Source organism: Candoia aspera, chromosome 2 (assembly GCF_035149785.1).
Source record: "Candoia aspera isolate rCanAsp1 chromosome 2, rCanAsp1.hap2, whole genome shotgun sequence".
Taxonomy (NCBI): Eukaryota; Metazoa; Chordata; class Lepidosauria; order Squamata; family Boidae; genus Candoia; species Candoia aspera.
This window is the reverse complement of record NC_086154.1, coordinates 200,488,171-200,509,561: the sequence shown is the minus strand read 5'-3', so window position 1 is coordinate 200,509,561 and position 21,391 is coordinate 200,488,171. Positions and strand designations below refer to the sequence as shown.

The window sequence follows — 21,391 nt, the reverse complement described above, 5'->3', positions numbered from 1 at the left end:
AAACAAATTCTCACTTCAGGATGTCCCATCTGGACTTGAGGAATCATCAGTAAGGTATCAGAAAGAAAACATTCTGCTTCTTCCTCAAATGAGGGGAGAGGAATGAATAAGGACATTCTTTAGCATAATAATCATGGGGTGAAGCATTAAAAGAAGACAAGAGAACCCACCAAAGATGTTTGCAAAAGCTCAAGTACTTTCCCGGAGGCGCTTCTTCAATAATGGAGGGACTTCTTCTTTGCCAAAGTGGAATGGAGCCTCAGCCTCTTGTTAGAGGCTATCTTTAACAAAATACATTGGAGCTTCCTAAGAGGAGTTTTCACCATAGCTGTCACTTGGAAATTTTCAAAGAACTGAGCATCAGCCTGAACTGAAATAATAGTTTAAAATCACCTGATAATCAGACCTCCCACAGGCCCCTTGACCAGAAACAAACCGACCACTTCACATCTGTGATATTCGCTGAATATATTTAAATCTATGGATACCAACGGTGCCTCTCAGTCTTTATGGCTACCTTGGGCACTTCAGACAACATTCTCCCCGATCTGACAAATTAAAGAGAAAACTGTTGTGAGAAGAGGCTACATTTCCGGAAGCCCTAGAGAAGACTTGTTCCGAGGAAACTTTGATACAGATCGCTATGAACGCTCCATTCTCCAAGGCGACACCATGCCCCTCGTCCTTCCATTAGCTTAAACAGGGAAGCATCCATCTGACTGTAGGTACTGCTTGTCCTGAACGAAGGATGCATTATTTATCTCTCTTCGTTGTTTTCACAGATTTCTGAAGAGAGTGGGGCAAGGTAGAGAAAGAATAATAAAGGGGAAGAGAGAGAGAGAGAGAGAGAGAGAGAGAAAAAGCGAGCGCCTAGCGAGCGCCTAGCAGTCATCTCTCTCTCTCTCTCTCTCGCAAATTCTACCCCACGTTACTTTGATTGACAGCCCAGCCTCTCCACTCTCCTTCTCCCCGACCTTCCTATTCTCCCTGCCTGCCTGAACGTTCCACTGCCTCCCATTGGCTCGCTCAGAGGGGTCCTGCAGCTCAGTTAGAAAGGCTTCCTAGCAAAGAGGGAGGGAGGGAGAAAGGGAGGTGACGCTTACCAAACTCAGCTCCCATTGGCTCGATGTCACTGCCCCACGTTGGTTCCTAAGCAGACGATTGGCCACATGCCCTCCTCCCTATCTCTCGGGGCGGAGCTAAGAGGCTGGTTAGCTCGAGGAGTGTGAAACCGCGTGTTAATGTAACCAGCGCGGGCGGATACATTGTGTCCCGTTTATTGAGATCCTGCCGCCGCCGAGCTGGGTTGTGTGTCCTGCGGAGTTTTCTTATTACGTGCTGGTTTTGTCTCCATGGAAGAAAAATCCTTGTGATAATTTTGGGGAGGGGGAGGAGAAGGTATCGCCTTCTCCCCACCCCTGCCTGGATGTTTCCTCGAGGGATCCTGCAAAGAACTTTGGCCCGGGATTGAGCAAGAGAGAAAGAAAGGCAGCGGAAAGGAGACCAGAGGCCGCGAGAAGATTGCCCGGGATGCTTCTGCTCCAAATGGGTGTTTTCGTTTCGGGTTTCTAACGTGGGGTGCTGGTCGATGCGCTGCAGGCCCAGGAAGACAGCCCCGGCACCACTCCGAGGGGGAACCGTCTCTTGATTTGGGTACCGACTGCAGCGGGGAGGGGTGGGTACCAGGCGGGAGAGAGAGGCTGAAGGGGGGTGGGGAGGTTTTCCCGTGTAACTCCGGACTCTGTTTCTGAAGTCTGGCTGCTGCCTTGCTCGCCGAGGCAACCCTCCCTCTTCCCCCTCTGTTTCCTTCCTCGCGTCCCGTGCCTGACCTGGCCTTGAATCTTTCTCCCGACGTGGGGAGCAGCGCGGCCTTTCGCACTGGGACTCCTCGGCTCTAGCACCGAACCCGAAAGGGCACTTGACTTGTTTGGATTTTCTCCTCCGATCGAGTTTAAAGCCACAGATTTTTCTAGGGTGGTTTTTTTGGGGGTGGGGGGCGGTTTGGTCTTTTATAAGTGCATTTTTCGTTCGAAGGCGGCCGAGGAAGAGAAGGTCATTTACTGCGAAAAAGGAAAAAAAAAGAAGGAAAACATTAGGAAGCCAAACGAGAGGCACCGGCGGCAACAACAACGGCGGCAAGGAAGGACCCATCCCGGACTGGACATCTCTTGCGCTTGCTCGGGCAGATCCCCGGTGACTTTTCTTTCCTCCCTCTCTCAAGCTAACAACAAAGGAAGCGGCTGGGCTCGGGCTGGAGGGAAGCTGTGCGGGGGGAGGATGAGCCTGCAGCTGAGCCAAGAAGCGGAGTAGCGCCCTCCCCACTTTTCTCCCACCTGGCGTTCGGTCTTCGGCTTTCTCGGAATCTAAAGTTCAGGGGTCGAGGCGAGGATAGAGCTGCGAAGGAGTAAAGCAGCGGCCAGAGCCATGTTTCCTCAGAGCCGGCATCCCGTAAGTGACCCTTTCCTGCCTTCTCTCTCCACCCCCCCCCCGCTCCCTCCCCCAGCATGAACAAAAAGTATGCGCGGTCCCTTGGCCAATACAGGCACCGGGAAGTGGAACCGGGCTGCTTCTGTGTGGCCTGTGCAAACTCTTTTGCGGCCGAAAACAGCGTTTGGAACCGGGGTGTGGGCGGTCGAAGAAAGGCCTGGGAAACTTCTTGTTCGTCAGCTGGCGTGGCTGAGGCTGTTTGAAAAGCCTCGGTTGCCTGGGGGAGGGGGGCACGCTTGCGTCTTCCCCTTTTGTTTACCCGCGGACCTGTTTGCCTGTCGCTAGCCCTGGCGGGGCGGGGTGGGCCGCTTCGGTTCCCTTTCCCGGTTCAGGGGCCGGCCTGCGGCTAGAAGAGCGGAGGGTGCTTCCCCCTCAGACGTCTCCTAGCTGAAAGTAAGATACCGCTGCCATTTCCTGGAAGGACAAGAACGTTTGAAAGAGCGATCTCCTGACCGTTCCTGGAGAGTGGCGTTATTGTTTTTAAGTAATAATAATAACAGCATCAAGTCGTGGATGGGGCATAACTGCAAAGGCTATTTGTGGATTCTGCCTTTTCCATGCCGCGTGCTCTTGGTCAGGTCGCGTTGTTCCCTCGGTAGGTGTAGATACAACTTTGCCTCTTGTCTCAACAGTTTCCTTACAACTCCCCCCTCCCCCTTTTCTTACTGCACCCCCTCTCCTTCCTTCCTTCCCTTCAGACGCCACACCAAGCTGCAGGACAGCCCTTTAAGTTCACAATCCCAGAGTCTCTAGACAGAATCAAAGAGGAGTTCCAGTTTCTCCAAGCTCAGTATCACAGGTGAGAGCGGCTCAGGTCAGCTTCTAATACATTCCCTTTCCTGTGCTTGGCAATATCTCTTCTGTGCTGAGATTTTGAAGGCACTCCATAATGTGCTTGTTCAGTAGGGTGTGTTTTGCTTCTTTCAAATGTACTTAGTATTTATGCCCAGGTGGTGGCGTGAGGAGTCAGTTAAAGGCCTGTCACTCACTGAAGGTGAGTGTGCAGCAGGCTGGTGGATCAGGCTATTGTTTTTATGTGTGTTAAGTTAATACAGTTTAGGTGATAGTCACTTCTTCTCCCTCCATCTCCCTATGTGCTTTCAGAACTTTACAGGAACTGTCAATATTTGTTCTGGAAATTTTTAAGAGTCTGAATTGACATTTGGCCAACCAGGGTTCCTGTCCTCATATTCCAGCATTCCATCGTTAAATGGAAAAAAAAAAAAAACCTTTCGTAACTGTGATCTGACACCAGAGTTCCTGAGAGAGTAGAAATTACTTGCATGCTAAGTAAAAGGATTTTTTTTTACATTTTTACAAAAAAAAAAAAGTGTTTGCATACTTATTTTGGCCATTGTTTGATCCTGTGTGTGTCTAGTTAGAATTAATGTTTCAGTATGTCAGTGAAAGATATTCCCAAGACAGTGTGCATAAAAGTTTAGCTAAGTTGTCAAATGCATAATTTGCAAACATAAAAAATGGGGTTACAGTTATTTACTGAAATGCTAACCTGTATTTACATGTAAGTAAAATGCCTGTCTAATAAAAATCTGAGGAACACATCTTTAAAGTAAACATGTTCCAGGGCCAAATGGTTAGTATATTATCTTGATTTGGTTTGTAGAAACAAACATACATATATAAAATGGAGCTCAAGTGTTATATAGCTCAAGCACACTGTGTACACAGTCTTAACTGCAAAGAGCAAGCCTGTTCAGATAAGTAGTATTCAAACAGCAAAGCTTTTACAATCGTATGAGAGTCTCAGGCATTATAGTACACACCTACAAATACTCTTTAATCATAGCAGCAAAACTGAAAGGCTTTAATTATCTAAAGGATTTGGCTTGATGACCTTCAGGCTTTTATTTTGAATTAATACACTTATAACTCCAATCCTAGAAGTAAATTTCCAGTGGATGTAATTTGTAAATGAGTTTGAAGCTTGGCAGCCTGATTTAAGTTATTTTTTTACTTCAACTGAAAGGCATAAACTATTTGTGTTTGAGTCTAATTCAAAGTATATGTACATGTAATAGTGTTGCATTAGCACTGAGTAGTCCACATAATGGGCAAAAACTGTTTAGTTTGGTTATATCTGAAATTGATTTTGGGGAAAGACAAATGAACTGAAATATTATTGTCTGCTAATAATTCACATGGATTTGTATGGAAATGTGCTTTCTGAATCTTGCATTGGAATGCTGGAATTGTATGGTAGTGCCTCTTTAACAACATACTTTCCCACTATATTAAATTATTTCTATATTTCAAAGGAATGCTTTTGTCTGTTTTGATCTTATCTCCCCTGCATATTCAAATGTTGTCATCTATATTAAAGTAGGTTGCTCAAGCATCTCTGTATTTCTACTCTGATATCCCAGGACAGTTTCCAAAACTAGTACAGTTTTGTACTTTTCAGAATGTAATTAGAAACATATCTTAAATTCATATATTTTAAAAAAATACACACTTTTATCTTTGTAGCCTTAAATTGGAATGTGAGAAGCTCGCAAGTGAAAAGACAGAAATGCAAAGGCACTATGTTATGGTAAGTACACTCTTGTTTATCTATTTTCTTTGTTAAAATGTACAATCAGAATTAGAAGAAACCAGGGAGATAGTCAGATCTAGCTCTCTGCTCAGTGAAGGATATACCTGTAGTATCCCTGACAGATGGTGGTCCAGCTTCTGCTTAACTACTTCCAGTAGAAGAAAACTCAGCATCTCCCTTAGCAGCTTGCTCCATTGAATACATTTTAGGACATTTCCTGGTCATTAAAATCTGCTTCGCCACAGTTTTAATATATTGGTTTACTTCTGTTCGTTTGGAACAACAGAAAATGCAGTTCTGGGCATGATAGAACTGCTATTTGTGGATTTGTATCTGTGTTTTAAAAAGACCTTTCTCTGCTTTGTTCACAGTACTATGAAATGTCATATGGATTAAATATTGAAATGCACAAACAGGTAATACATTTTTATTTTTGAATTCTGTGTTATACAGAATAGAACATAATGCAAGAAACTTTGTTTTACAATAGATGAACATCAAAACAAAGGTTGGAGAAATGTATGTAAATACAATTTTCCTATAAATCTCCATTTAGTTTTATGAATACTACCCTGGTCTTCACCATTATATATCAGAGATGCTTAAAATTAAATGCTTTCAAGGAAATAGATTTATAGAAGGAAATTTTGGGTTGGCACAACCTTGAATCTGCCTAACCAATATTTTATGTCCAGGCAGCATATGTTGATGGTTGCTCAAATCCAAGCAATTTAAAAGCATGAAAAGATTAGTGACTTGGAAAGCATTCCTTATGACTGAGTTTGCAAGTTCCCATAAAATTCACACTTATGGCTACTATAATGGTGAATAAAAAGAGTATTGAACTGGAACAAGGCACTAAGGACCTCATAAGAGAAAGAAAGCTAAATGATTGCTCAGCCCAAAGGACCTTCAATTGAGTAGTTATTGTCTGCCAAAGAAAGCATTAATGGCAGGGTGTAAATATTCTGTAGATATGCTGACATCCACTTTTTCATCAAGATGCTGGTACAATAAGTCTTTCAGAAATCGATGGCCTCTTAAAAAAATTATCATTAGATGAAGTTGCACAGTTGGATACATTTCAAAGTGCAACAATACAATTCTTTCTTGATGTATACGTGCTATTTCATCTGAAACTCTTGTTTCATTAAATTAAAGAGCATGGCTGACCAGCTAAGGCAAAGCGAAGAAATTGATTAGTTCAGGTTTCACATCTTCAGTGTATTCAAAGGCTCCCATTAAGCAAGTGTGTTTGAATGCTGAATTCTGCTTTTGTAATTCTGAGCTCTTTGATTTTGGGGGAGTATGTGTAAAATCCATCAGATTCAAGAACATTTGGCAATTCAGAATAATGATTCTGTCAAAAGTAGATGCTTTTCAAGCTATAGGTAGTGAATTTGTGTTTACATATTAAACAGTTGGTCACAGAAGTAACGGCAGCTTTCAGTCCTTAACTGAATTGTTGAAATTTAGATATTAACAATTCTCCTTTTTTCCTTTCATAATTTTCTCTATTTGCTTTGAAAATATTACTATTACATTGAAACAAATACTAATGTTTCTCTCAAGAAAAACAAAAATGTCTAGACTGCTATTTGCTCACACCTTATTAAACTGAGATCTAAATGCAACAGCTTGTTACAGATCACAGGTTTTATGCGCTTAATTGGTTGTACTTTTGTCTAACGTTGTGACTGGCTTTAAAATTTCTTCTTGTACAGCTAAACTAAATGTGTAAATTGGAAACATGAATTGAGAACTGGATTTATTTATAAAGATTGAACAAACAAAACTGAAAGAGCTTTGGAACTGAGAGTGTTATTTTAGCCTGTGCATTGCTGTACCAATTTTTATTTAGTCTGTGAAACTTATAAATAACATATTTTAAGATACAATATGCATTGTCTATATTTCTGTAAAAGGAAATTGTCAACATAATATTTATACTTGGTAGGAGCTTGCCATTTCTTTATATAGTATACAACAGAGGATAGCATAGATTTTACCATATAATTTTCATTTGTACAACACAGAATTAACTCTCTCTCTACCTTAACAATGTTGTTTCAAAAATAAAATGAAGCCATCTTGAAAAGAAGTGTGTGTGCATGTGAGAATTTCATGATTTAAACATGAACAGTATGTTCTTAGGCATTTGGTAGAGAGTAATCATAATTCTTATTAAAACTGTTGATGTGTATCCCTTAGGGAGTAGCTAGGCTCCAATTGATGCTTTTTGCTGGCTGATCACCAGCCTGGCCTAAGTGCTCATTATGTTGTAGAGAGGGTCTTCAGAGCTCTCATTACATTTGACAGGAATTCTCTCTAGGGGGAAACTGGGCATTAGCTAGACTCCTGACAGGCTGAAATTATTCCTGTTTTATGGCTTATAACCAAATGCTTAGCAAGGCACCATCAGGAGACATAAAAGTTGTCATAACTGACTTTTTTTTTTACACAAAAAGTAGTGATGGGGATTTTTTTTTTCATCAGTGGTAATGTTGCTGATGCCTGCATCTAATATTACATATGTGTATAAATGTCTTCAGAGACCTATGTCCCTTTAACTGTCCAAACTTTAACAAAGGAAACTGCAATAGCATGGCCAAAAAAAAAAAATCATGTTAATCTGGGAGATTATTTAGTACTTGTTTCCATAGCTGTTATTTCATGTTGGCAGTATTTTCCTAAGGTGAAAATCAACATTGCTTGAACAGGCTTCTACTTGCATGGTACGAACTCAATTTAATGCAGGCAAGCTCTTTCTATTCCCACTTTGCATGTCTTTTGCCTTTAAGCAAAGCGGATGGCGTCCAGGAAATTCTGTTTCAGGTTCTGGCCATCTTTTGTAAAATTAAGTTGATTCTCTACTCATATTACTTCTTCATTTAATATGCCATTAGTTATTTGCATTTATATAGTATAATGGACTGGGAAGACCCCACTCAACCATAGTTACTGGATGACTTTGAATCAATCATTGTTTCTCATACCACCTCCCTCAAAGGATTGTTGTAGAAATAAAATGAGGTGAGATCCCCATGTTAGCAGCCTTTAATTTCCAGAGACATTGTGAATTTTTGTATTTAGAACTGTGATAATATGAGAAGGATGATTTACATAGCTAAGGGCAAACATGACATCTCTGACAAAAAGCCACTACTTGTAAATGGGTTTCTACATATAATCAGAGTTATTTATTGGGTTGGCTAATGTACAGTTTTCTTTGGCCTTTGATATAGTAGAAATTCTGCTTGGAGAATCCATCAGGGAGAAGTTACATTGATACACTGATCTTCCCTTGTAGTTACTCTGTTATGTGTGGAAAAGTTCCTCCCCAGTCTTTTGGAATGGATTATTAGGATATGAGATAAATGTGCCTGAACAGGTGGCAACATGTAACTAACCTGATCTGATCTGAAGTTAAACAGAGTCAGCCCTGGTTAGTACTTGGATGGGAGGGTGCTGTAATTCCAGATCTGTTGGATAGATTGGGAAGTTAAAAAAGCATCCCACTGGCAAACCCCTTCTGTTATGTTTCCAAGAGTACTGTGTGAATATAGCCATCATGAGTTGAGTGCCACCCAAGGGTATCTTTGCTTTGGTAAGAGTATGGGAGTGGGCAAAAATTGCCTCTATCCTTTGCATCAGTGGGTTTGTCCTGGGAATGCTTCACTACTTGTGGATTCTCTGGACCCAATCTTTTTTTTTTTTCCAGGACAAAAGTAGAGAAAACAGGGAAAGTGCAGGAAAGAAAGTCTTGCTTTAATTTAACCAGCAGTAAACTTAGTCCTTGATCTGACACACAGTTGTAGCAATAGTGTTTTTTCCCCTTTAGATTGCATATTTTGCCTATGTATACTTGCTTTTAGATTAAGCCATTTGCCAGTTTATGATCTTTCTCTTCTCTATTAGCATTTCAAAAACTATGCTGGTACAGTACTCAAATCTAGGGCTGATATAGATATTTCTAGGGAATTGCTGTAAAGGTTATGAGTTTCATTTTTAAAAATACTTACTCATTATGGCAATCAGGGTTAGCAATGGTTACTGTGGTAAATTTGCTGCCAAGATACAGGGTTTCTTGGTTATTAGTAGCTGCATGGGAAATGTTTTCTGTGTGTCATTCTCACCATTCCTGTCTGATGGCCTTTAGAGTAAACCAGAAGGTAAACCTTCTTGTGTGTTAAAACCCAAATTGTTTAGGGGTAAGATTAGCCTTAGTTTGATGGCAGTCAGCCAAAGAAAGATTGATCACTGCTGAACCGCCATACAGACTATATAAACTACTACAGTGTTTGAGTTCCTGCCATTCTAAAACTGACAGGTGGGCCTTTGTCTTCTCCGAGGGGACGGCTATGATCTTTCTGACCTGCCTTCAGGCAAGCTTGTCACTCTGCCCTGCTGTGTTTTTCTGTTTGGCTTGCTGCCTTCTTGCTTCCAAATAATTACAACTTCAAAAATGGAGCATGGTGCTAACAGTGTTAATCTTTTCTTTTAAGGAGTCACTCACAAAGCTGTCTGTGTTCAATAGCCGTATCTCCTGATGGTTGCTCATGACATCATCAGTAGTGGACGGCTGCAGACAATTCAGAGATTTTCTTGATTTCTCACAGTTCTTTGAAATGGAATGGTCATGATATTGGTCTAGTTTTTATCAACATACCTTTGAATCTGGCTTCATTAATTTAAATTGCAAGTGGGAACGCAAATGAGTTTGAGAAACTAGTAACTTCTTCATAGCAAGTTAATGTCAGGCACATAGAATTTTAAATACATTTTTTTTAATGCAGAGAAATACTTTTTAATACTCCATTTCTGTGGAGTAGCATAAATCAAGAGTATATTTCTGAATTGTGATGTAGTATACCCTCAAACCCAGAATTACCACCTCAGCAAAATATTGGCTTTTTTTATAGATTTCCTTTTGCGTGGTTGCTTGCATTTTATTTATTGACATGACTTTCTGACTTTCTCAGCATCTTGATTTTCTGTCATCAAGACATTAGATGAATATATTTTTAACATTTGAGTACTAATGAACTTTGTCTTTGTCCCACACCTTAAAGGTCATATCTAAGAAGCCCTGTGTTAGAGAAAAGGTTGCAATAGATATGATCCCACCGCTTCAGTTCTCATTTTTCTTCATATTTTGATGTTAAACTCCTGTCTTTTAGATGTTTAATTCTTTAGATAATTTTCTGTAAAATTTTAGTACACAAGGAGGACCTCATAAGTGAATCTTTCCCACTATTAATCCATCATAGGCATTTTGAAGTGTTATATTCATAGGAGAGGATTCTCTCAGTGCCCCTTAAAAAGTTTATATAAACTCCTAAATGAAATGAACCATATCTTTGTTAGAAAAGAGGAAATTGTTGTAGTTGGATATGCTTCTTGAAATCACAGGTTGGAGTATAGTGATCACATACTGCTTGGTATGTTTGTGGCATAGTTATCTCAGTCTTACCTTGGTTAATCAGAGTAGCCCCAAAATTAAACTGATCAGAAGTGATTCCAGTTAAGGATATGCCTGATCTGTTGTGTATCATGCTCCTTTTGGACTGGTGACAGAAATTATTGGATAGAAAATCAAGGAATGTCCCCTCCCTTGTTTTCAGCCTTTTGATATCTTGTGTAAACAATTGGTCAAAGTAGTTTATGGAATAAGGTGACCAGTCAGGGTATTGACAAGAACAGACACAATAGAAAACTGCATTAAGAGGCAAGCCATTGGGATTTGCAGTAAATATATTACTGAACACAAGTGAATTGCCAATACTGCTTGTTTAGCAGTTTGCAAGGGCAATGGCAGTATGGATTTTTGAATTAGAAGGGAAGGACTGTTCTTTCTCTGTGCTGGGACATCTAGTGGATGGTTAAGAGGAGAATTGATTTAGGGAACAAACTGCTGCAACCTCTGTTTTGAGCCACGTGAAAGGCTTCTGTGGATTAGTGAGTGAAAACAAAAGGTAGCTTTGCATTTTGTGGAAGAACAGGGCAAGAAGGATTTGTTTGCTGTCTGGTCAAGATGCTAAGCCTAAAAAATATGGAACGGCCTTCCCCAATCTATTATAAGGGCTTCTTTGGTTTATTCTGCTTAGATTAAATAGAGGTAGCCTAAATAAACTGGGTTTGTTAATGTGCAGTGATGAGCGCTATCAACAATTTATGTTTGCCCTGACAAATTCTTTTTTACTTTGACAAAAAAAAAAGCTGCACATGATGCTGCTCTATCCATCCATACATCCATAACATGTAGCTTGGTCCTACATGTATTCACTCAAAATTAAGTTCCCCTTAATTGAGTAGTGCTTACTATTTTACACTTGATGAATCATTCTGAAGATACGTTCACAGATCTATATTTAATATTTGACATCTTACAACATAAAATATGTGGTTCGTGTATAAAATGACTTGGCAATAATGTGCTATATTAGAACTGCAGATGCAACTATTACCATCTTTGTGCAGCCAGAGTAACATGACCTGCAAATCACCTTTGTGGTTTTCAAACTTGTTTACACATGTAGGAAATGGATGTCCAAAAGGATGATGATGATGATGATGATTTATTTGATTTGATACTCCAACCAACTCTGTAACTAATGTTACAATTGGCTTAATTGAAAACCACAGTGTGTACCCATGGTTGTGGTAGATCAGTTTAGGGTTAAGCTGAAATATACCTGATGTAGTGTCATCCTAAATTTGGATTCCCCACTTAACTGGTTTTCAAACCACAGTGATAACTTTCAAGTTACTCTGCTCTTGCTATTCATGGGAGGAGACAGAAGTTGCGTGTGGGACTCTGTGGTAGTGAGTTTACCATTTAACCATTTCATACTTAAGTGGATGTGCAACACAATCAAAGAGATAGCATCATGCTGCTTTTATTAGTCTCAAGTGCTGCACCCTTCAAAGGGGGCAATTTATACATTCTGCTGTAAAAAAAATGGATGATAAAATATTGTATATTTGCATATGTACATATCACCACTTAGATAATGCATGAAGCCATAGTGTTTATTTGTTTATGCAAAAGTTTATATAATAGCCTACTTTCAAGAATGATATGAATGGAACAAAATATTTCAGCAATTTAGGGTTTTTTTTTCTAGCTTCTTATATATACCCCAGAAGACAGCAATGGCAAACCACTTCCATATATTTCCATGGATTTGCCCATGTAGTCACCAGGAGCTGAGCTCAACTGAAGGATATCTTTTAGTACTTTTAATTAGGTGCATAACAGTCATTGAAATAGATGGACGTATAGAGGGGATTTGGGTAGAAATCCCAGTTTAGTTAATTTACAGTAGTCTTTATTGCAGTCATTAACCAGCACAAGGAAATTAGTATTCAGATATTCAAATACCCAAAACTAAATTGACAATATTAGGGACCCAGCTTAGTTGTTTTTAACAGCAGTAGCAATATCTCATGGTAAAATACAAAGCAACTTGCTTAGTTAGTAAAAGGTGAGGAAAGATGCCATTTGGTAATAGAATAAATAAATAAATAAAAGAATAGAGAACCCAGATATGTTCTCTTCATTATTTCCTATGCTTGTCTGGATAAGACACTGTATCTGGCAAACATATATGCAATTATTTATGATAAATGCAGACATGTATATGATCAAAACCAAAAATCACATGTTCCTCTTACCTTAGGGATTTGGAGGGCCTTGGCATGTATTATATGTGACTTGACCCACAATTTACTGAATCTGTGAAGCTGCTCTGACAAAGAGCAGTATATGCAGAGCTCATAGTATGACATGAAATAAAAAGGTATCAATTAACAGTCTTATCCACTAACCAGTTAAGAGAATGAAATCTGCTTCAGTAAAATTACATGTCAATTACTTGTGAATCAAAAATATGAATGAATTACTCAGAAAGACAGGTGCAGAAAAATGTTTGCTATGGCTTTTTGAATTTAGCACCCATTAGTGCTGCCCAAAACATGTAGGCTTTGTTTTTGACATATCAAGATCAGTAATGTCTGCATATTTGATTTTTTAATGTGGGGTCATGATATATAATTATAATGTAGCAATTGTTTTTGAAGTGCAAACACAGTTATATCAGATATATAATGTTGCTAGAATTGAAGTGATGCACTGTTTTGCTAATATTTTTAGACAGTCGCTGATCAAAGCTCGTTTAGTATGTGTGTGTGTGTACACAAACACACACATGCACACCTCTTTATCAATCTGAATTCAATCTACTTGATTACAGCTTCACATCCCTTTCTGTTGATTGCAATATTAATGGTGACAACTCTGATAACTTGAAATATACTGGGAGGCCACCTTCATGACTTCTTTGTGTAATGGTTAATATGGCTGTAAATAGGAGATGAATGTGGCTACTTTTCTAAGTCTATTACTCAGGAGGCCTGTAAATGTGATTGGCTGTTACAATTCTAGCAGAATCATTCGATTTGAGAGCAATAGAGAGATAAGGTATCCAATTACCCAAATGATTTGCAGGGCTAGCTGGTGTTGTCATGGAGATGTGAGTTGGAACAAATTAAATTTTAAGCAATAAAAATAATCTTAAGGCACGTCTGGGAACAAGAACATTTGGCAATGGCACTTACCTGAATTGAATCTTAGTTTGACATGCTGTTGTTTGACATTGATATACTGTGGGGGCTTAAACCTCCTGATATGGCACAGAGCCTCTTAATATGTCGCTGTTGCTGCCAAAATAAATAATAATAATAATAATAATAATAATAATAATAATAATAATAATAATAATATAGCATTGCCTTTCTCAAACTGGCACCTTCAAGATGTGATGGATTTCAGTTCCCATCATCCCTAGCCAGCATATCTAGCTTTAAACAAATGGTGGTTAATAATGCGTACTGTTGTGAGGTAGGTGGCATTATAGGTGAGTACAGTAATAGTTGTATATCTTTGGATAATTGCAGTTGCAGTGACTTCATATATCTGACTATTTAACATCTCAATTTTAAATATGTGGCAACTTTTCTTACAGCTCTTTAAAGGCAAACAAGTTATGATGGCTTTTGCCCTGACTATATCCTTTGGACTGTGTTATGTTGACTCTTGCAGGTTGTCCTGAAGACATTTTTTCTGAGCAAATAAAACCTTTTGAAAATGAAGGGATGCTGCAGAAAGTCAGGTGTTTCCACTCCCACTGTCAGTTCCACTTACTGTCTTTGTGGAAGACTCTTTTGTCCTGTGAGGCAGTCTCATGGAAGGCTGCAAATTGGATGCTTTCTGCCCTCCCTGGCAAAGAGAAAGCATCTCTAAGCCATTTTGTTAACAATTTACAGATGTAAGGAAAGTAACTTCTGAGAGAAGGACATACTTCAGGCGATAAAGAATAACAATCTGAATGTATTTCTGTGTCAGAAAAGCCTGCTTCCCCCTTATTAACGCTATATCAAACTGATTCGTGCCTTACAACATGGATTTAAAAAGAACCCTGTAAAAAGCTTTCATCCTCATATCTGTTAGACAGATGGAGGGAAAAATTGGTCTGAGGTCAAGCCATTTGCAGCATACTCACAGCCTTCGATTTTCCTTACCACAGATCATCTCAAATGATTCGGTAATGACCAAAAGGGCAGCCTTGACCTTTATTCCCTGGTGGATTACTGTTACACAGTATAAGTGGCAAGAATGTTTTGCTCATTCAGATGGAGCTTTCAGCTCTATTTTGTTGACACTTCTATAGCAGAAATGCAGGGATTTGAACACAGTTGGTTGCTTCAAAGCTAAATATATAGTTTCAGTTTCAGTTAGGCGATCTTTCTCTTTTAAAGGATTTTTTCTCCCCTACACCAGGACCTTGAGGAGTCATCTTGCTTTTTTTAACTGTTTTTTTAAAGTACTGATAGTGAATGAACTTGGCAGAAGTTTGGATTTTAATTGTCACTATTAATGCTTAAATATTTCCTTTCTCATGTCTGCCTCATTTAATTTTTCCATAATAGTTTTTCTTCCCTTATTTTGACAAGTGGTTTGCTTAAAAAAATATCCTTTATGACATATCATAGTGCCTGATTATAATGTATAGATTTCAAGGGGTTAAAAGACTTCATTTATTTTGTAACCGTCTAGGCTTTAGGGTGATTTTTAAAAAAGATCATCTTAAGTCCACAATGAGTAATAGTCAGCTGGATAACATCTTTAGTTAAGCAGGAAAGCTCCATAGATTGTTTTAGCCAATTTATCTAATAAATAAGAGCTAATAGTTGCTCATCATAAACAATACAATAAAAACAACAATAAGGCCAGAATCCATTACAATTGTGTCTACAGTTGAAATTCTATTGCTCTGATAGTCAGAAGAAAGACTAAAAAAAATCTAGGGCTGCTTTGAATTTGAATGATACAGGAAATGGAAGTAACAAAGATACGATTTGTGTGTTCCTTTCTGTGGTTGCTTCTTTGCAGCTCTAGTACCATGCAAAAATCTACTCAAATATTGCAGCATATTGCATAGGACCTAGGGGTGTTTAATACAAAATGTATTTTTTTCGAACCTCAGTTAAAACATTCCATTGAAACATTTTAAGTTGGCTTTTGTTCCATTGGAGCAACATTATTAAATGTTTTGAGTGCTCCACCATAGGAAACAATTGGAAATTGAGGCTAGCTGATGCTGCCTTGCACTTTACCCCAGCTGTAGGAGGTATATGGGTGCTTGTCCATGATAAATTCTGTCTACCATTTGGATTGCTGGAAACTAAGAATATTATTTTTAAAACAGTTTAAAGTGGGAACAACACTGTTGAGATACAAAAATATATTTGAAAAATATATGCAAGTTAGAATGTTATAAAAAAGCTCCTCCCACAAAGAGAACAGAGACTTTCCCCAGTTTCTTTAAATAAGCCTCTTCTGTCCTTCAGCCATGGGAGACTGAGATCAGCTAATTGTGCTTCAATCTGTGCTTCAAATTATCATCTCCTTGGACATTTTTTTTAGGCACTGTTACTTGTTTTTGTACAGCCTGCCTGCCAGCTATCAGCCCAACCAAAGCAACTTTGTTGTTCTTTCCTGAAATTTTTGCTTGCACATGGGAGTGGATGCTAGCTGGGGAAAAAAAGGGTCTGCTATTGCTGCTTAATTGTATGAATAACATTAACATTGCTGTAAGACATGAGGACATGTACAGAGTGAACACATACCCCAAAGTTCAATAAACCAGCCAAACCCACTTTGCACTAATAAACTTTAAATTTAGACAACCTCAGGATCATAAGCAACACTTGTATGTAAAGCAAACTAGTGCATAAAATGCACATTACGTTGTACATTACTTGCTTGCAAAAACAAAACAAATCCACAGCACAACAACTTGGAGAACACATCCAACCACCTACACGAACTCTTAACTTCTCCATAACATTAAAAAAAAAAAAAAGTAATAACTTACTAGGCAGCCAAGCAGTGACAAGCAGTTTTCTGCTGTCTGACCATGTGTTTAATTGCTTTTCTCCACTCAACACTTCACTCCCACATCACCTTATTCAATCTAAAGCAACAGCAGCAAAGATATGATTGGTCCCTGCTGCGGTATTGGCTATGCTGGAAGAAAGAAAGCAGTCATAAGTCACAAAACAAAAGTCCAATTAAGGTGCTATGAGCAACTGGAACATTCAAAACTATGCATCTTGAAACAACCAAGCTTATTATTATGCAAATGCTACTATTTGCATAAAATAGTATGGGAAAAAAGAACATGTTTTGTTTCATGATTAGAGCCTGCTTTCCTACCCATAGGACACCCGAAGTGGCAAACAATTAAAAAAAAGTGGGACTGCTGCTGTTGCTTTTTAATCTTAGGCAGACTTGAGTTTCCCACTGGGGTTTCATGTCTAGGATATGCACTCCATGCCACTTCTAGATTGGCTTTTCTGGAAATGGCATAATAATGACAAGCATGTCATAAATCTGTCAGGATTTTTCAGGGCTCCTTAATCCAAGTAGCTACAGGAACCCCTTCATCTGAAGAGGACCCTGTCCTATAGCTACATTAATCATAAAAAGGATGGTGTCAGTTTGAATCAAGTACATGTTCTAACAGTGGACATATTAAATGCTGCCTTGAATTTTCATGAGATTCATTATTTTTCTGTGAAAGCTGTCATTTTGGTAGGTGCAATAAAGTTTACAATTTTGTCGTTCCTTCCACGCTGTCCCCTGGTTGTGTGTGGGGTGTGGGGGTGTTCTTGTTTCCTCAATTTGTTGCCACTTGGAAATGGTGGAAGACTGTTCTTGACAGCGGAGATATATATTCCCTCCTTGTGGGAGCTGCCTTCTATTTACAAAGTGAGATAATGTTGTGAAATGACATCTGTAGCTGACTGACTTCAGTGCAGATTCCTTGAACAGCATCATTGTCAGTGGGAGGCGCCTTCTAGCACATGGGAACATCTGCCTTGTTTATCTCAACAGTGAGGGTATATTCCCACATCCCTGGTAGTTCTTGTTCTGCAATCTGTTTTTGCCAAAGGTTGTGGGGAAAAAAACCCAAAAAACCTACCAAACATTTTCAAAATGACCCTTATGTATAAACATCCCCTAATTCAACAGTAGTATATACATTTGTTAATTACTTGTACACCACAAATTCAGTAGCCATGTTTATTCTCTTTTCAAACTGGGGTAACAAAAGTATGAAGTATTTGGTTTACTGTACAATAAGGCAGTAAGAGAAGGGGATGGTGGATGTTACACCTAATAATAAAATAATTATTTATTAAATGTATTTGCTGCCTGACTCCCAGCAACCCTATACATCTTTAGTGAAGTTACAAACGTCATTTGTAATTACACAGTGAAGAAATGTTTTTAATTTATTCTGAGATGGGTCAGAAATTAATATTCCAAACTACTCCCACATAAGGATTTCTTATAGGAGAACTAATTGGCTAAATAAATTTTTGAGGATTTAAATGGAATATTTAATTTCTCCCATCTAACAAAGGATGACGATGATGATGGTGCCTTTTGAAGTAGGGAAACTGGATTGTCTTTCAAATAACAAAGCATTTCTTCTCTCAGAAAAACTAGCTGAAAGTAAAAGCTTTCAATGATATCCTGTTTAATTAACATAATGAAATTGCATTATCTAAGACATCTAGATTTTTAGACATCTCTACTTTGTATTTGGAATGTGGGAAGCACTTGTTCCTTCTCCCCTACCCCCCCCTCCCATGTGTTTGTGTGTGTATGTCTGTGTGTTTACATCCACATAAATAAATCATGTCGGGGTGACCTCTGAGAAGGGTTGGTTCTATGCTTCTGGACAGAAGCATAGAAACTTTTCTTTGTCATATAGCATCTACAGTTGATGAAATTACAAGGGTAGTTTGGTGATTGCGACAGGAAAAGATAATTCAGATAATTAAAAATAGGTTATAAGCGAACATGAAAATATCCTTTCAAATATTTCATCCTGGATTTATTGCTTTTATTAATATGCTAAGGTAAAAGGATTTTTGGTGAATACAAGCAGTTGTAATCCCCTTTTCAGTAATTTTTTAAAGATAATTGAAGTCAGATGGGAATTGCAACTTTCCATTTCTACATAGACTAAGGCCAACTGTTTTAACATAACCAGAATGAGGCTATAGAATGGAATTTTGAATATTCATATGTAGAAATCTGGGAGAAAGTTGGTCTAACTCTACCCCCAAATAGTTAAAAAATGAGTTTGAAAACTGTATTTCCTCATCCTCCTGATGCTGGCTCAGTCCTTTTGTTGTTAAGCCAGGGGGTGAATAAGTATATATGCATTCTGCAATTTAGCACCAATAGCAAAAGGGCAAGTTTATTCTTCCCCTTTGCTGATTTCTTACCACTGCAACTTGTCAGGCCAGGAACTAGACGGCGGCGTAGCGACACGTACTGTGCATGCATTAAAAAAACAATAAAACACAGGTGCAAAATAATACACTCTTAGAACATAGTCTTCATGCCTGGAAAAATTTGGCCTAATTTGTGGATTTTTTTGGCTTCTTCCTTAGTCCCTCTTTTTTATAACATTTTTGCTAATGTTATAAAATTCAAAAGCATTCACACCTTTTTTGGTCATTCTGAAAACTTCACTCAAATATGGGTTTGGAAACTTTCTGTGTTAAGAGAAAGTTTCCAAACTTTCTGTGTTAAAACTTGTTAAACTTTCTATGTTAAAAGACTGAGCAAACATTTCCTGCCATAGGTCATGGTGCATGATGTTTATTGGTACAGGGGCTCTCAATAGTGTGATTATTTACCTAAGCTTCCAGTTTGTACAAGGAAATACCTTGACTTTAATGTTATTTTTAAATTTTGAATGAGAATTTACTTTTAATGGGAAAAAATGACCCACGGAAACTGATGTATTAGGAAACAATGTATTTCATTCTTCTGGAAAAAAAAGCTTTATCGTAAATTTTAATCTCAGTTAAACATGTCTTGTTTCCTTCTGTAGAAAGCACACATGCACTAAGAAAATCTCTGAACAAACATTTACAGAATTTGAAGCAGGCATTTTTGAAACTGTTCAAGCACCTGCCTTTTCCCCCCTTAATCACTCAGTTCAATATGAAATGTTGACAAAATGACAAATAACAACACTTGAAGCTGACTATGTTTCAGATCAAAACACTTTAAGTTAATAAAAAGATACACATACCTCCCACAGAATGCAAACAATTTCAGTCTCAACTTTATCTTGCTGAATTCCCCCATAATGTTTATGATGCTTTAGAAAGGAGAGCACTGATTGAGTCTGGAGCCCTAGCAAGCTTGTCATTTACAAATAAATCAAAAGGTCATCATTGCGATAGCAAAGGACTAATGACTGGGGTTGCTGTGTGCTCTTTGATAGGCCCCACACTCAAGCCTGCTATTAAAAATGAATGCATTCAAGAGGTCTTACATTAAGAACATAAACAATTAAGGGTACTTGAGGGGCTTTCTCATGAGGCACCAACCCTGCAAATCTGCTTTGGTAGTGAGCAGAGAGAATATGGGCAATTAGTGTTGATGTATCTGCTGTCTGCAAGGGATGGTTTCTTTTATCCCACATTGTTTTAACTGTTCTCTATATTTGCAGATCAGAAATCTAACGATAAGCTGTGTCAAGCTAGCGACAGCTCAGAAGTCATGAATATTGCATGAACTTGAGGGGCTGTGTCAGGCATTTCAAAGATTTAATGCCATCTATATTGCATATTCCTAAAGCATAGCTTACATTTTTGATTGATTGACTGGTTTGGGGCTGTTCATTCCCCCAGCTTTTTTTTTTTTAAGGTTGGATTCTGGCCTCATGAGTATTTCTGAGGGCTTTTTTTATTCTGTAAGCTTGTCTTCATTCTGTTTCTGAAGCTCTCATTACTAGCTGTGGAATGTTTCAAAGTAGATTGAGTTCTTACTCCAAAAAAGGATGGGATGGCATGAATTAAAGTTGGGTGTAGATTTTCTTGGCTTATAGGTGGTTTGAATGACAGACATTGTGTCAGTGCCATATAACCATATATAGTACAACATTGACAAATAAATCCTTTACAGTTTAAGAGACTAGTTAGGAGGTGGCAGTTTTTAAAATTAAATTTGTTAATTGAACTTTTTTGCTGAATTGTACTTTTTAACAATGTAATGTAATGTAATGTAATGTCTGATACTAGCATGAGTAGGACAATGCTGGGCCTGGTAATGATAGAAAAATAGGTAGGTTTTCACCCAAACTGATATATAATCATGGTTTTAATGGCAGTAGTATTTATGACATGGATGCAGGGTGCCCTTATCACCTTGTGTTAGCACAAGAGCTAAGCATAGATTGTTACTTGGATATCAACTTGTGAGGATATCTAATACCTACTTGTGAATTATGTCTCCTTTCTCAGCACCCAGAAGGCCTCCAATCAAATAGTAAAAAGGGGGCAAAACCCAGTAGATTTAACAATCTCATGATAGATTTGAAACAATGCTTTATTTGCTAATGACCTATGTAATAAAGAATACATTTGTTCAAATATATGTACAGCTATAGCAGATGTTCTTCAGCAAGCTGAACTCTGCCTGCTTAACCACATATTTTAGATACTTGATGTAATATCGGGGTACTTCTCATTTTTATAACATTTGTCTTTCACATGATCTTGTAAACTAAAGTATAATGTGTGCGTTTAATCCAAATATTTACTTTTCTCTATAGACTGAAATTGCCAAGAGATTGAATACAATCTGTGCACAAGTCATCCCATTTTTGTCTCAAGAAGTAAGTACAAATGTTCAGCTGTTTAAAGTGAAATTATGTTGCATCTTTGTTTGTAAATTAGCTAGTTTTTAAGATG

General features: G+C 38.3%; 1 protein-coding gene across 4 annotated transcripts in view; it reads left to right on the top strand.

Moving 5' to 3' along the window:
- The first annotated feature begins 1,216 nt into the window (after positions 1-1,216).
- LOC134491423 (transducin-like enhancer protein 1) overlaps positions 1,217-21,391 on the top strand; it is an 88,125-nt gene continuing 67,950 nt past the window's right edge. For 3 of the 4 annotated variants that reach the window (XM_063295175.1, XM_063295176.1, XM_063295174.1), the window contains exons 1-5: positions 1,217-2,448; positions 3,186-3,286; positions 4,975-5,038; positions 5,413-5,457; positions 21,253-21,315. In XM_063295175.1, the coding sequence (XP_063151245.1) occupies positions 2,425-2,448; positions 3,186-3,286; positions 4,975-5,038; positions 5,413-5,457; positions 21,253-21,315 (297 nt within the window). In that variant the 5' untranslated portion in view covers positions 1,217-2,424. The remainder of the gene's footprint in view (positions 2,449-3,185; positions 3,287-4,974; positions 5,039-5,412; positions 5,458-21,252; positions 21,316-21,391) is intronic. The other variant, XM_063295177.1, reaches the window with a different exon arrangement.